The sequence below is a fragment of the Aythya marila genome, assembly GCF_965140915.1.
Source record: "Aythya marila genome assembly, chromosome: 1".
Classification (NCBI taxonomy): Eukaryota; Metazoa; Chordata; class Aves; order Anseriformes; family Anatidae; genus Aythya; species Aythya marila.
In genome coordinates this window covers 120355064-120368774 of record NC_139042.1, presented here as the reverse complement: position 1 = coordinate 120368774, position 13711 = coordinate 120355064, and the positions used below count along the sequence as shown (strand labels likewise).

General features: G+C 50.7%; 1 protein-coding gene across 1 annotated transcript in view; it reads left to right on the top strand.

The window, feature by feature from the left end:
- LSAMP (limbic system associated membrane protein) overlaps window positions 1-13711 on the top strand; it is a 265073-nt gene that overhangs the window by 105907 nt on the left and 145455 nt on the right. Inside the window, exon 2 of the mRNA XM_082771003.1 lies at window positions 11901-12133. Within this exon, the coding sequence (XP_082627129.1) occupies window positions 11901-12133 (233 nt within the window). The remainder of the gene's footprint in view (window positions 1-11900; window positions 12134-13711) is intronic.

The window sequence follows — 13711 nt, the reverse complement described above, 5'->3', positions numbered from 1 at the left end:
GCCGGGGGCACTTGGCATTTGTGGTTCATCGGGGCTGGCAGCATCTGCCATTGGGATCCCTGTTGGTAAAGCTCGTGTCCTGCATGCAGCTGGCCTCATTGCTTGCTTGCGTCTCCTTTGGGGTCCCGCCACCCCCCGGGTGCTTCTCTGCTGGCAGCTGAGCACGGGAGAGGATGTGGGGTTGCGCAGGTAAGGAGAGCACAGCTTCACATTGCCTGTGGGGGCCTCTGAGACTGAGTAATGGCAGGGCTTGAAAGCTGTTACAGATATTTGATAATTAATTGGCTGGGAAATCAGTTTATTTTAACGACTCTGGTTAAATAAAGAAGAGAGATAAAAGGACTCCGAGTTCCCGCCGCGCTAAACTACTTTCAGGGACAGAGCAAGCCCATTACATGTCTGTTTTTACACCAAGTGGGGCTCTTAGCTCTTCTGAAAAGCGGTTGAAATCTTTGTCTTCCCCAAATCCCAGCAGTTTGGGTTTAGAGGAGGAGTGGTTTGTTACCCGGGACCTGCCAGGTGGAGGGGGACGGGAGAGCGGAGCTGCTGCGGTAACCTCGCGCCTCACCTCTGGCCAGACACTTAGCGCAACGCGGTTCCAGTTGTGGTTTATCACCATTTTATACTGCTCTAGGGGGAGCAATGCATGTAGCTCGGTTAACCTCACTCGTCGTTCCAAGTGCTGGCTGATCTCACACACGCAAGCACGCAGAAGGGAGCATCGGGGAGATGAGACCTGTAACAGGCCAGCACCAGCAAATAGTGCTGGGCCTCGCACTCACCAGAAGCTTTGAAGACTGAAAATGATGGTAATTGCTAGTCCAAGAGGGGCTGGTCTCAACCGACTTGAGTCAGGCATCTCTTATTTACCAGCTTTTTGGAGGTGTCCTCGTTCAGCAGGGTGGATTTGTCCCTTGAGGGAAAGCAACACGCACCCCGGTCCTGGCCAGAGGGAGAGGGTTTGCCTGGGAGCTCAGGACGGAGGTTTTGGAGGGTCACATTGCTCCGAGCTCCACATGGGTCTGTAGGAAGAGGTTTTGTGACTGTTCCAAGCTTGTGGGAGGAAAGAGGCTTGTGCTTGTTATGGACCCCAGCAGCAATGCTGAAGGAGAAGCCATCGGGTCTGCTCCGTGCTGCAGACTGCGCTTTGAATGTGAACTTTCATCTCAAGCCAGTGCCTCTCATCCTGAGGGTTGTACAGCAAGCTGTGGATATATGAACAGTGTTCCCAGTGCAGTCATATTTGTCAGAGTCTGCAAAGAGCCTGCAACACCATCTGTTTTAGTGAGCAGATAAGGGATTAAACTGCAGGAATCACGAGATCTATGCAATACAGGAGGGCATGCCAGACGATCACAGTACAGCTTCTCTTTTTCTTTTTTTTTTTTCATAAGCTAAGAATAACTTTAACATTCTCTTATTTAGGATTTCATGTCAAAATTAACTACTGTTTCACTCTCATCTTGCAAATCCCAAACAGCTCTCGCTGCCCCCACTGCTGATGCTTACCTTGCAGCAGATTCAAATGCAGTGCGCAGCCCCACCCCCAGAAAAAAAAAAAAAAAACAGTGTTGATTTAAAAGAGCAAACAAAAAGAAACCCCTCAGCCTGGCAGAAGTACAGCAGGACCTTCAGTCTCTCTGAAACCAGCAGCCTCTGAGAGTCCTTTTGGTGTGGGTTGGCCCCGCAAGGTTGTGAGGTCCCATGTAAATGTCCCGGTGCGCACAGATGCCGAGGACGCACAGGCACCCATCAGGTGGGCGTGATGGCAGCTCCCCTGCACGGCTGACGAGAGCCTACCTCTAGCCAAGTGTAAACTCAGCGCGGGCTACAAATCCTCATCTTTTAAACATTCCCTGGATCTGAAACCTCCTGCCAGCTGGAGCCGCTTTTAACCGAGCAGACTGAAGTGCTGTATTTAACGAATTCATTTAGAGGCTGGTGCAAGGAAGCAGGGCCAATCCTCATCTTCTATAAACGTAGGCATCCCTATTTACTTCAGTGGGTTTGTGAAGGCTGCTTTGCAGCCACCGCTCCCCACCTCTCCACATCCCCACACGACCAGTGCCCAGCAAGGAAAGTTTGGTGTGAGGAGGGTCAGGTCTGTCAGGCTTCGTTTCCAGCTGCAAACTCTTTCTGTGCGTGACTTCACCCAGCACATTTCTTCCCTTCTCCGATATCTCGCTGTGTGTAAAACGGGCACGGTCATACTTCTCCACGGAGTGACAGAGCTGCTGTGTGCCCGACCAAGTCCTGCAAGGGTCTCCGAGGCAAGGTGACAGAAGATGGTGCTATTAGCAGGATGGCAAGGAGATCCGGCTGCAGGAATTATTCCTGCACCTTTTCTCAGTGAGTCATGTCTTCCTCCTGGTCTGTTTTCCACACAGGAGGTTTTAAGCCAGCTCCCGGCTTTCGTATGAACAGGCAAAACTCTATCAAATATACCTGACATTTCTGCTTTTCCGCTCTTCCCCCTCTCCCCGGCTGTTTGTTTATTTATCAACATGTCCTCCTCTGCAAGGCATGTTGTGTGGGGGGATAAAGGTAAGCTCAGATCAAAGCTTTTGGGAGCTCTCCCTTCCAGCTGCTTCTCTTCTTTCCCTTCCCCGCAAGCCTTTCTCAGCTGCCTCCTTTCGAAAGGCCTGATCTGATGGTGGACAGAAGAGGTGCATTAGGGAGAGGCAAAATTCAGCAAAGCTGCAAATAACAGGAAGGAAGCGGAGCTGAGCACTGCCTGTCTGCTAAAGCTTTGCTGTGATTTCCACTTAAAGTTGAGTTCTTCAGCACACGAGATAAATACAGCGTGCAAGTCTCAAGCTTGCAGCACTTTCTTCTATGATTATAAAACACCTGTGGGGTGGGGATTTTCAAAAGCATGCCCATTTGGGCAGCGAGGTAAAGGAGCTCACTGTGCCAAATGCTGTTCTGGAAGTTTGGTGCCTGTGTGTTACACTGGGGGCCGGTGGGCTCCAAAGCACTTCTGCAAATCTGGTCTTAATTTCAGCGCTGAGCGCTTTGAAAAATCAGGGTTCAGTCGTGACTCCTTGAGTGCTTGACGAATTTCCTTGCGGCACGTTTGGGAATGCGACCATATGCCGGTGGTTTGGGGAAATAACAACACTTCTGGCCTTTGTATCAGTAGTTTTTAACCTTTCTGTTGACTCCTAAATAAACTATTTATGCAAACATGACCAGAGGTGTACCAGTTAACTCTAGGACAGCGCATAGAGATCTGCAGTCCTGCTGAGAAATATTTCGCAGTACGTGAAGTGGAAATACATACAAAACATTGCTAAGCCTGAAAGAGACTTGGGAGAAGGGTTGTCTTTTCCTAAGCAAGACGACAAGGTCGTGGCAGTTTGTCCCTTTGCAGCCACTGTGAGGCTGTTCCCACGCAGTTATGGATCCTCTAGGCCTTTGCCCAGCTTTGCTTTAAATGTCCAAAATAAGCGTCCTTGCTTTTCCTGCAGACTCTTAATGAGGCTAGCACTTGTAGGTGGCAAAAAGTTCTTCCTCGAGTTCGAAGAGACTTATTTCTCTTCTTTTTTTTGCCCCCTACACATCATGCTCAGTAATCCCTCTCCTCCCTCGGTGCTTTCAGCTTCCAAAGAGGTACAGCTTGTCAACGCGTCCCTTTTAAGTCCTCTCTTAGTCAAGTTATACATATTTAATGTTTTTAAGCTTCCCTTAGATGCTGATCCCTTTCCAGCCCTTGATGGATTTTGTTGTTGCCTGCCTCTGAATTCCCTCCAATTTCCCTGTGTCGTGCTGGTAACGCGGTGCCGGAGATGGGCTGCGCCCATCCAGATGTGCTCGGCGTTCAGCAGAAGTTGGCTTTGGATGGAATTAAAGAAGAGAAGCGGCAGAATCTCTCAAAGGGAACCTGCTCCGTGGTCTCCTCTCTCTCTCAGAGCATTATTTCGCTATGGTATTTCAGGACCGGCCTCAGATATGGAAATGAGAGCGTGTGTCTTGCTCAGAAGCTGTTCTCTGCTTTCAAGTGGGAGAGAGATGGGAAAGGGGAAGAGGGGTTAAGCTCCTCAAAGGCTTTGTCTACATTAGGCTTTTTTCTTCCTATTTCCCACTGTTGCTTGCACGGGTGTAGCTCAATCTGTGGTGGCACCGCTGATAGCTCTGGCACAGGCAGGGAAGCTAACATGTTTCCCTAGACATCGTCTCTGCAGTCTCTACGAGCCCTGACTCCACCAGCAGTGCTCCAGCAGTGGAGGTCGAGTGTAAATAAGTGATAACTGGAGTGCTGGCACACCGAGGAGGCTTTCCTCCTTGGGATGCATCATCTTGGGAGGCAGGTAGCGTGTTCCCCAGGTGCTGGGAGGAACCATTTCACGCAGCACAAAGCACGGGAGACACCTCCCAGTTTCTTACAACACTTAAATCTGATGTCATTTCGCAGCCTTGTACCTGCTAAGGGTTAATCCGTGACATTCTCAGCCACAAGGTATCACCAAATGAGGATGTTAATGAGTTTAAAAAAAGAAAAAGGGGGCAGAGGGTTGAGAAACGCCTGGGGATAAAAGAGGTAGAGTACAAACTTACAAGGTGGAATGCAAGCTGTTATGCGGAGAGGAGGCCAACTCATATTTGCTCGGGGCTAGATTAATAGGCTTTAATGGCTGGGAATGATGGTGAAATTATTTAGATGGTGATTTACGTTGTCATTTGAGGAGGTGTTCCACCTTTCTCTGAAACAGCTGTCACTAATCATAGGAGGATGAGCGCTGGGCCATGCGGCTGGGTGCTCGGATCCTGTAGTACCCCTTCACTGCTGCTGCCGTTCCCATTTCCTTCCCCAGATGTAGAGGTGAGGGCTCCTTGTCCCTCCTGCCTGCTCGGAGAGGTGCTTCCACTGCAGGCACACGGGGCGCTGCCAATAGCTTGGTCACCGTCCCAGCAGGCGTGGAGGCTGGTGTCCAGCGTCAGTCCCTGGCAAGCCTTTGGCCCCGATCTGATCGTTTGGCTTTATTTCCCCGCATCACAAACCCTCCCAGAGGTGGTGCGTGGCTTCGGGCCACCTGGCAGCCAGCTCCTCCTGACCCAGCCGTCGCTGCCAGCGCCGTGGGCACGCTCCTCGCTTGCAGCATCACGGGGGCAAGCCCTGTGGGCCCTGTGGGGTGGCAAACACCGCACCTCACCCTCTGGTGCCCTCACTCACTTCCTTTCTGCGTCCCCCTCTTTCAGGGCCGCCCTTTGCATTTCCAATCCGTGGCATCATCTCATTCTCCGCTAGCTGTGCCGGCTGCCTTGATGTTTCTCGCCAGCTTTTGCCTCTCCCCGCTCCTTTCTCTCCCCCCCTCCCTCTCCCTGCGATGTAGCGTTGCCTTTCTCCATCTGCCCGATTGTCTCTCCGCTTTTTATCTGGGTGCTGGAGCTCCAGGTGCTGTCATTCTCCGCGACAGCACAGAACGTTTCACATCGCCTCTGCGGCTGGATAATTACCAGATACTGAACCACGTGGGGCTTCCCAGCCAAACCTCCCTCCCCTCCTGTCAGAGGAGGAGATCGCATCTCGGAAATAACGTTTTCTGTGGTGGTGGTGGTGGTTGTTTTAAAGGGAAGGAAACCAGGGGAGAAGTTGGGGAGCAGCTCTTTTGGAAATACACGGTGGTGAGCACGTGAACGTCACCCACACGCTGAGGGTTCAGGCAGAAGGAACAGGCGGCCTCCAGTGCTGAAGTTTGTGAAGGAAAGCAGAGGGGATGATGGACTGTCTGGGTGCTTTGCTAGAGCTCCCAGTCCCATTCTGGGTGTGTTCTTTGAAAATTATGGTACTGAGACTCTTCAGTAGCCGTTTGGCTTCAGGTCCTTTCACCAGTTCAGCATAAAAGCCAACAGAAGAGACTCGTTGTCTTTTGGTGAACTTCAGTTCCCAAGCGACTGCAGGTGCTTTTGAAATGTCAGCCCGTGTCCTAGTGACAGCACAAGCACGGCGTCCTTAGCTGAAGTGTGCAGCACAACCACAAGACAAATCTTCCAGCAGTGTTCCCCGTGGCTATCCTACAACATCCCCACTGTTCCTCGGTCTCCCCTCGGGGTGGTGCTGACCCCGTGATGCTACGGGAGGCTGCAGGCAGTGGAGCGAAGCATCCGCTCGTGTCTGGAGGTCTCACCAGGGCTGTGTGATCAGCAGCTGATTGGCATCGCCTGGTGACACTGGACCAAGATCAGAGCTGGGTTTTTGGCTGAGACGAAAAGGGAGGCAGACGAGTCCTTGGCTAACCCCAAAAAGGGAAAAGGAGGGGGCTCGCGGTGTGCCCTCAGCAGTCTCATCCTCCCGTCTAATCCTGGAGCGGGACCCTGATGGATGCTGTCACTTGGCGTTCCTGCAGGCACCAGCCCTGCTGCACACACGTGTGGACTCTCTGCTCCGGTGCCAGACGTGGCACCTCACGGGGACAAACCCAAATGCTTCCTGACTCTGCTGTAAAGAAATCAGTGCGTTTTTTTTCTAGGCCCGGAGGAAAACCTGGCCAGGATGGAGTTAACTTTCCTCGTAGCAGCTCATATTGATATCGTTAGAAGGGTACCTGTGCTTGAATGGATGTGGGCTGGAGTTGTTTATGCAGGTAGAGTGATCCCCAGAAGATGGGAAGAGCAATAAATCATGCCAGTATAAGTTCTCTTGTTCTGATACAGTTGCATCCGCCCCGGGAGAGTACTGGCATAACAATTACTGTAATTTGGGGTTTGATTTTTTTTTCCACACAAACAGAAACCTATACTCTTAAGTAGTCATTTTAACATAAAGAAAACCCATGTGAGACCAGCTGCGTGTCTGCTAGCGAGAGACCGCGCAGCTCTCCTTTCAGGCTGGTGTATTTTTGGTGAATTCCCCCGGGCTTCATTTTCCATGCGTATCGCACGGACTGCGAGACGAGGATGCTCACAGCACATGAGCGGTTCTGCACTGATAGTCGTATTCACCGCTCGCAATCCTTTTTGCTTTCATTAAAAGGAGCTGATGGGAGAGAGAGCGAGATAGGAGCACTGCTGTACAAGGCACTGGGGAGACCTCATCTAGGAAGCTGGGTACGAATTCCGGTCACGACAGAGGAATTGAGGCTGGAGCAGGTGCGGAGAAGGGCTACTGGGATGTTTAGGGCAATGGAGAGTCTATCATACAAGAAGAAACTAGAAGAGTTTGGCTTGTTGAGCCCAGCAAAATGAAGGCTGAGAGGGAATATGATTGCTCTCAGTGAACACGCTGGAAGATAAGCACCCGGGAGAGAGAAGAGCTATTTAAGCTAAAGGATGGTGTTGGCATGAGAGGGGATGGATATAAACCAGCCATGAATAAATCTAGACTTAAAATTAGAAGGGGAAAAAAAAAAAGTTTCTGATCTGCAGAGCAGAAAGACTTTGAGCAGCGTGCCACACCAAGCATGGGCAGGGCGAGCAGCAGCGCGGGGACCCTACCAGCCCTGCAGCACCCCAGCTGGGGAAGGGCCCGAAATTACCACCTGAGTGATGAATTATCAGCCCAGGAGGTGCAGAAAGGTGCGAGGGCCTTTGCACAGACATGTGAAGATCCCTCTGGGGGAAAGCCAAAGGGGACAAAGAGCCCTGTCCATACCCAGGCTGGGCCTCTCGCTTCTCCCAGTTAGTGGTCACCGCTCTCAGGTCCTTGCTTTCAAAGCCAGGGAAGGCTGAAGGGCACGAGCAGACAGGATGATGACACGGAGCTGTGTCCACAACGTATTTTGAGAAAGAGGGCAGAAAATGCAGCGCAAAACCATGCTCGTTGTTTGTTTTTCTCCCAAATTTGGCAAGAACATGAGCCAGCAGTGTGCTCAGGTGGCCACAAAGGCAAATGGCATCCTGGCCTGCATCAGAAATGGTGTTATCAAAAATGGTCTCAGCAGGACTGGGGAAGCGACTGTCTCTCTGTACTTGGCTCTGGTGAGACTGCACCACAGGTACTGTGTTCAGTTTGGGGCCCCTCGTGTCGAGAAAGATACTGAGTCGATGGAAATCAAGAGAAGAAGCAACAAAGCTGGTGAAGGGAGTAGAAAACGAGTTACGGGGAGCAGCTGAGGGAAGTGGGGTTATTTAGTCTGGAGAAAAGGAGCCTGAGGGGAGGCTGCTTCTCCAACCACATGGAAGGAGCTTGCAGTGAGGAGAACGTCCAGCTCTTTTCTCAGGTAATTAGGGATAGGACACAAGTAAAAGACCTTGGGTTGCACCAGGGAAGGTTTAGATTGGATTTCATGAATAATTTCTTCCTGGAAGGGGTGGCTAGGCATTGGAACAGGCTGCCCGTGGAAATGGTGGAGTCCCCATACCAGGAGGTATTTAGGAGATGTGTGAATGTGGTGCTTAGGGATAGGGTTTAGTGATGGGGCTTGGCAGTGTTAGGTTGATGGTTGGGCTTGATGGTCTTAAGTGGTCCTTTCCAACCTAAATGATTCTGTGATTCCAAGAGATGTGGTTTGGTGGTGAAGCAGCACAATGTATTTCATTTAAACCTAGCAGCTTGCATCTTCTCGCTAGCAGGCCTCTAACAGAGGATCAGGGGACTGGGTCTGCTCTCAAAGAACTTATTTATTTGGAGCTATAGCAGCAATAAACCAAAACAATTATCCCGGGTTCAAGGGGACCCAATCCATCACCGGTAATGCTGTAAAATCCCTGCTGTGTTAAAGTAATAATTTAAACAGCAGCCTCGTCAGGTCCTACAGGGATTCCTTCCTGCCCGTGGGCTCTCAGTGCCCCCCACCCCTCCCAAACACTGGCTTTAACTTAACCCTGAGAGGCCCCTCTGAAGGCAATAAAGGACACAAGGCATTCTGTGCGTGGCCAAGCACATGATGAAGGGGGCTGGTGAGCATTAATCCTCTCCTAACAGTGCTGCACTGTGGTGCTGGTCCTGGCCACACGAGTGAGTATCTGCAGTCAGCAACAAAGCAGCAACTTCTCCTCTGGAAAAAAATGAGCTGGGTAGGATTTTCTTTCTGTCATGTGTTCAGCTTTTCCTATACCTCTCCTCACTCACATTAGAGGGGATGATGGTTCTGACTGAAGATCCCAAAGAGTTTTCCTGCGGTGTCATCTCTTTCCCCTGTCTCCTGTGAGATGGCCCAGGACCGTTTTCTGCATTTGCAGGAGAGGAGACGGAGGATGCCAAGGTGCCTTTCTCCAGTTCCAGTTTCTGATCATCTCCTGACTGGTTCTTATGATTGTTAGTCACTGGGTGAGGACTGGAAACGCATCGGTAGCAGCTAGAAATGATGCAGTAGCTACAAATCTTAAAGGAACCAAACTCCTGAGAAAGAAAGGGAGACTAAAGAGGCACGGCAACAAGGTTTTTTGTTCTTTCTTTGTGTGTAGTTTGAATTGGTGCTGAGATCAATAGCTCCCCAGTTCCTGCAGTGATCATCCGAGGCATGGCCATCACCACTAGCCGCTCCTCTCAGTCGCTGCATCAGCAGATATCAGGAAATTAAACCTGAAGCCACGAGGAACAAACAAAATGGATGGATCGCAAATAGTTTATTAGCACTCGCTGACACTGATGGTAATGCTTTCAATAAGCCTAATGAAAAGCGTTTGACTATCTCTGTGAACTCGATTATTGATTATTAGTGAACGGGAAGAGCCATTTGATATCTCGCAGAAGCCTCGCTCCTGCTGCCTCGTGGTTAAAACGTCAGTTAACGTGCCATTTAATATTCTATTAGTATTGAATTAGCACTTATTACACTGTGAAAATCATCACCATAAATCCTTATTAAAGCATGATCCATAAGGCTGGGTGGCAACTCTGGCAGAGTAGGAGGGTGCGTGCGTGCAGGCGGACGCCCTGGGATACCTCATCCATGTGGATGCCTGTTCGGAGCACACCAGGGGATTTCCAGACCTGTACGTTGATTTTTTTTCTGTAATAATTTCAGAGGAACGGGGGTGCCCAAGTGAGCAGCTCAGATCCATTTCACTCACTCCTCCAATTCTCCTTACCTCTCCCTCACTTTTATTTCAGTGCTGCCTGCCATCATCAGGGGCGCTTGTGAGGCTGAGTGTAGGGATTAACCACTGGCCTAGGGCTGACCCCATGGCAAAAGCAGCATAGGACAGGTTGTGGCACACTCTTTCTCTTCTCAGGGACAGCATTTCTTGAGGTAATCCATCTCCTCTTCCTCTCAGCCCCAGGGTCGTGGCAGGCAGAAGCCCAGCAAGACGCCCTGTTCATGGGGAATGGGTGGCAGCGTTTATTTTCCTGTGCTGTTTGGTGTCTGACCAAGGTCCTGTAGGGAAAGTGACCTCAGGGAGTGGAAATGGTGGATGGGATGTATGTGGTGACAAGGACAAAAGTTGCCTGAGGCCAGCAGGGAGCACGTCTGTGTTGGTGCACAGACATTCACAAGTGACGAAGAAACTTCAACGCCCACAGCCTTCAGCTGTGGCTGTTAATCTGCTTAGCTCCTCGCCGCCATCCCCCCCGGGGATTTTCACAAATCCAAAATGTGCAGAGAGGGGCTGTGAACGCCTTTTGAAAAAGATCTAACCCTCCGATTCTCCGTGCTGCTGCAGACCTACGCAGGCACACGTGTGTGGGAAGGCTGCCCGGCCTGGGCGTCCCTGCGGGGCCACCCCATCCCATGGGCATCATCCCTTCCCCAGATCCCTAATTCCAGCTCCTGCCACGTGTGGTTGCAGCCCAGGATGGCCTGATGAGCTGGTTGTTAAATACAGATGGCTGCTCGCTGATTCCCCTACCCCTGTCTTTCACACGAGGACCTGATTGCTGGCTGGGGCTTGGGCTGCTCCCTAAAGCAAATGTTTGTCCGCTCAGACAGAGCTGCTCCCAGCCTGGCCAGCAGCTTGGTGAGCCTCTCATCTCCTCCCACGCAGCCTGGCTTCCCTCCAGCCCACGAGTAACCCCGGAGCAAGTCGGAGAGCATCCGTGGGCATGCCTTTGGGGGAAAGGGTGGGAGGTGTCGGCCGTGCTGGTGGGGTCACATTGCCCGGGGCAGCAGCTGTGGCACGGTGTGAATGAAACGCATTCAGGCAGAGGAGCTTGGAAAATGTCTGCCCTGTGCTAAGAGGCTGTGTAAAAGCCTACTGTCAAATATTTGTCTTATCTCGACGCGATAATCTTTATCCTCTCTCTGTTCTCTCTCGAATGCAACGCGTGCCTGGATTGTGCTGGGGAGAGGCGCTGGGTTATTTGGATGCCAGCGGGCTGTGGGCAGGACTCGAGAGGTGAAGGAGGGACGGCTTTGGAGGCTGAACTTCCCTCTTTATCTGCAGCACAAACACGGCATGGGCTGCTGCAGGAAAAACCCTGTCAGCCTGCCTGAGCCTGGCCCTGGTGGGTACAGCTGCCAGGAGGAGTGGTGTCCCCATGTCTTCTTCAGCCAAGAGCGAGCAGAACGTGCCTCCTCTCCAGCATGGCATCTCCTCTGTGCAAACCTTCTGGGCCTTCTGCACCTCCTGGAGCTTGAAAGCGGTGCCTTGGCCAAAAACGTGTTAGTCTTCACAGCACCTTCACCCCTCCCCGTCAAGGAGCACAAGTATGTCAAGGAAAAGTACGGGAAGGATTCCTTCTGGCCTTTCCCATTGCCAGGGTTAGAAGGGATTTGGTGACCAGGATCTCTTGTGGCCTTCCAAAGTCATTTTCAATGCAGGTATAGACCACAAACAAAAGGAAGTGAGAGCAGGAATCATGATCACCCTAAATCACAGATATTCATGAAGCCCGTCAGAAAATCCTTCTGAAATACATGGCCATGGGGTTGCGGTGATGAGGAGCTGCTGTGGTTTGCTGGCAAAGTGGGAGTATGCTGCAGGGTTTCTGAGCAATGTGGTGAAGGGAAGGGTCAAAAAGGAGATGATGAAGAGGTTTGCTAATCTCCCTGTTAATGTCCCTTTCTTATCCTCTGCAGGTGTTATGTAGAAGACAGAAGCTCCAAGGTGGCCTGGTTAAACCGTTCCGGCATCATTTTTGCTGGAGAGGACAAGTGGTCCCTGGACCCTCGAGTAGAGCTGGAGAAGAGAAGCCCCCTGGAGTACAGCCTGCGGATCCAGAAAGTGGATGTCTACGATGAGGGGTCCTACACGTGTTCAGTGCAGACACAGCATCACCCCAAGACTTCCCAGGTTTACTTGATCGTGCAAGGTAAGCAACGTGCTTCAGAAAAACACAGTGGGTGGAAGGATCTGTATCTTTCTTAGAGAAACCCAGGAGTCGGTAGCCTGCGGGCCTTGCAATGTCAGCCAGGAGGGAGCAATCCCTTTAGGTTACGACGGGACTGTCCCCTTCCACTGCGGCATGGCAAGGCTTGACTCTGCTGTTAGCCTGTCCTTCCCAAGGCAGTGACAGAGCAGGGAATGCCGGTGATGCCAGGGCACGTTCTAGCATAATGCAAACCTAGCTGCTGGCTCTGGTTGTTCTGGTGCTGAGGGGAAGGCATTTGTTTGTGATGACACTTGTCAGAACAATGTGCTCGCCTCGTGTCTTCCCGGATAGCCCTCTGGTTTCTTCGCCCCCTCTTTCCACAGATTTCCTTCCTTTCCTTTTCTTTTTTTTTTTTTTTTTTTTTTTTTTTCATGGCAACAAGAGTGTTGTGCTATTCAGCCTCCCATTGTCAGCTCCTTGCCAGGCTGGGGAATTCATTTTTCCTGGATGTTTTTCTGTGCTGGGTCATCGGTTTGCAGGGTGCACAGTCTCCAGGCATGTGTGAAAGCTGGTACCTGAGGTAGCTGCTGCTTACCTTATGTTGCCCTCTCCATTTTTAGCTACCCTCCTCCTGCGTGTGTTACAGGGAAACTGGAAACTTGGCAATCTGAAGCAACGTTGTCCTATCTGTCTGCCTGCATTCATGCTATAATAGAGAGCAAACATATCTAGGTGCTCACCAATTACTGGTAAGGACGTTATAGAGTTTGCCTGTTCAGTTCTGCCCAGACCAGAATACCAAACAAAACACTTCACTCTTTTGTGTGTGTTTTTTCTTCTTTCATGCAATTCTGTCTCTCAGCCTATTTATCTAAAATATTTATAGATTAGCTTAAACAGATAGGAATGTATGGCTGTGTTTAATACATATTACAGATATGTTCAGCTTTCTCATTATCATTCAGACTGGAGCTTGTTGTTTCTTCTGATCTGTCTAGTAACCCAAAATGCTCCGAATTTTATTTCTCACGGCAAACGTTTGAATCACTGAGGATGTAAATGCGGGCACAAATGGACCCTCCTCTTGCTGGTATTACTTGAAAGGCTCAGGGCTGACTGGGAAGTTGAGTGTTTATCTCAAACAAAGTTGGGATGCGTGGTCAGAGGTGATGCTTTACATGGGAGCTCACTGAAAATGAAGGCTGCCCTTTTGCTGAAAATCCTCCTTCAGCAGCGTGAGGAGCAGTGAGCATCAGCACACAGAGTATGTCCCACAGCTTGTTTGAGGGGTTGTGGGGAATGGGCATGGCATGAAAAGTACTGGCAGAGCCCTGGGGATGTACCTGGCCTCACTGAAAACTGCAACCGTGCAGGTGGCCTATTGCTGGTGAAGTCTGACTGCACGCAGTTTCTATTTACCTGTCAAGGAAAATGTAGGTGCAAATGAATTTTAGAGCCATGCACATGTATTATTAATTTTATTTGTGCCTATTAGACACAGGCCTAAGCAGCAGAATTGAGTTCTCTAGCCAAGCTTTCACTGACATATGCGGGTGTCCAGGTCTGAGCTACTGCCAC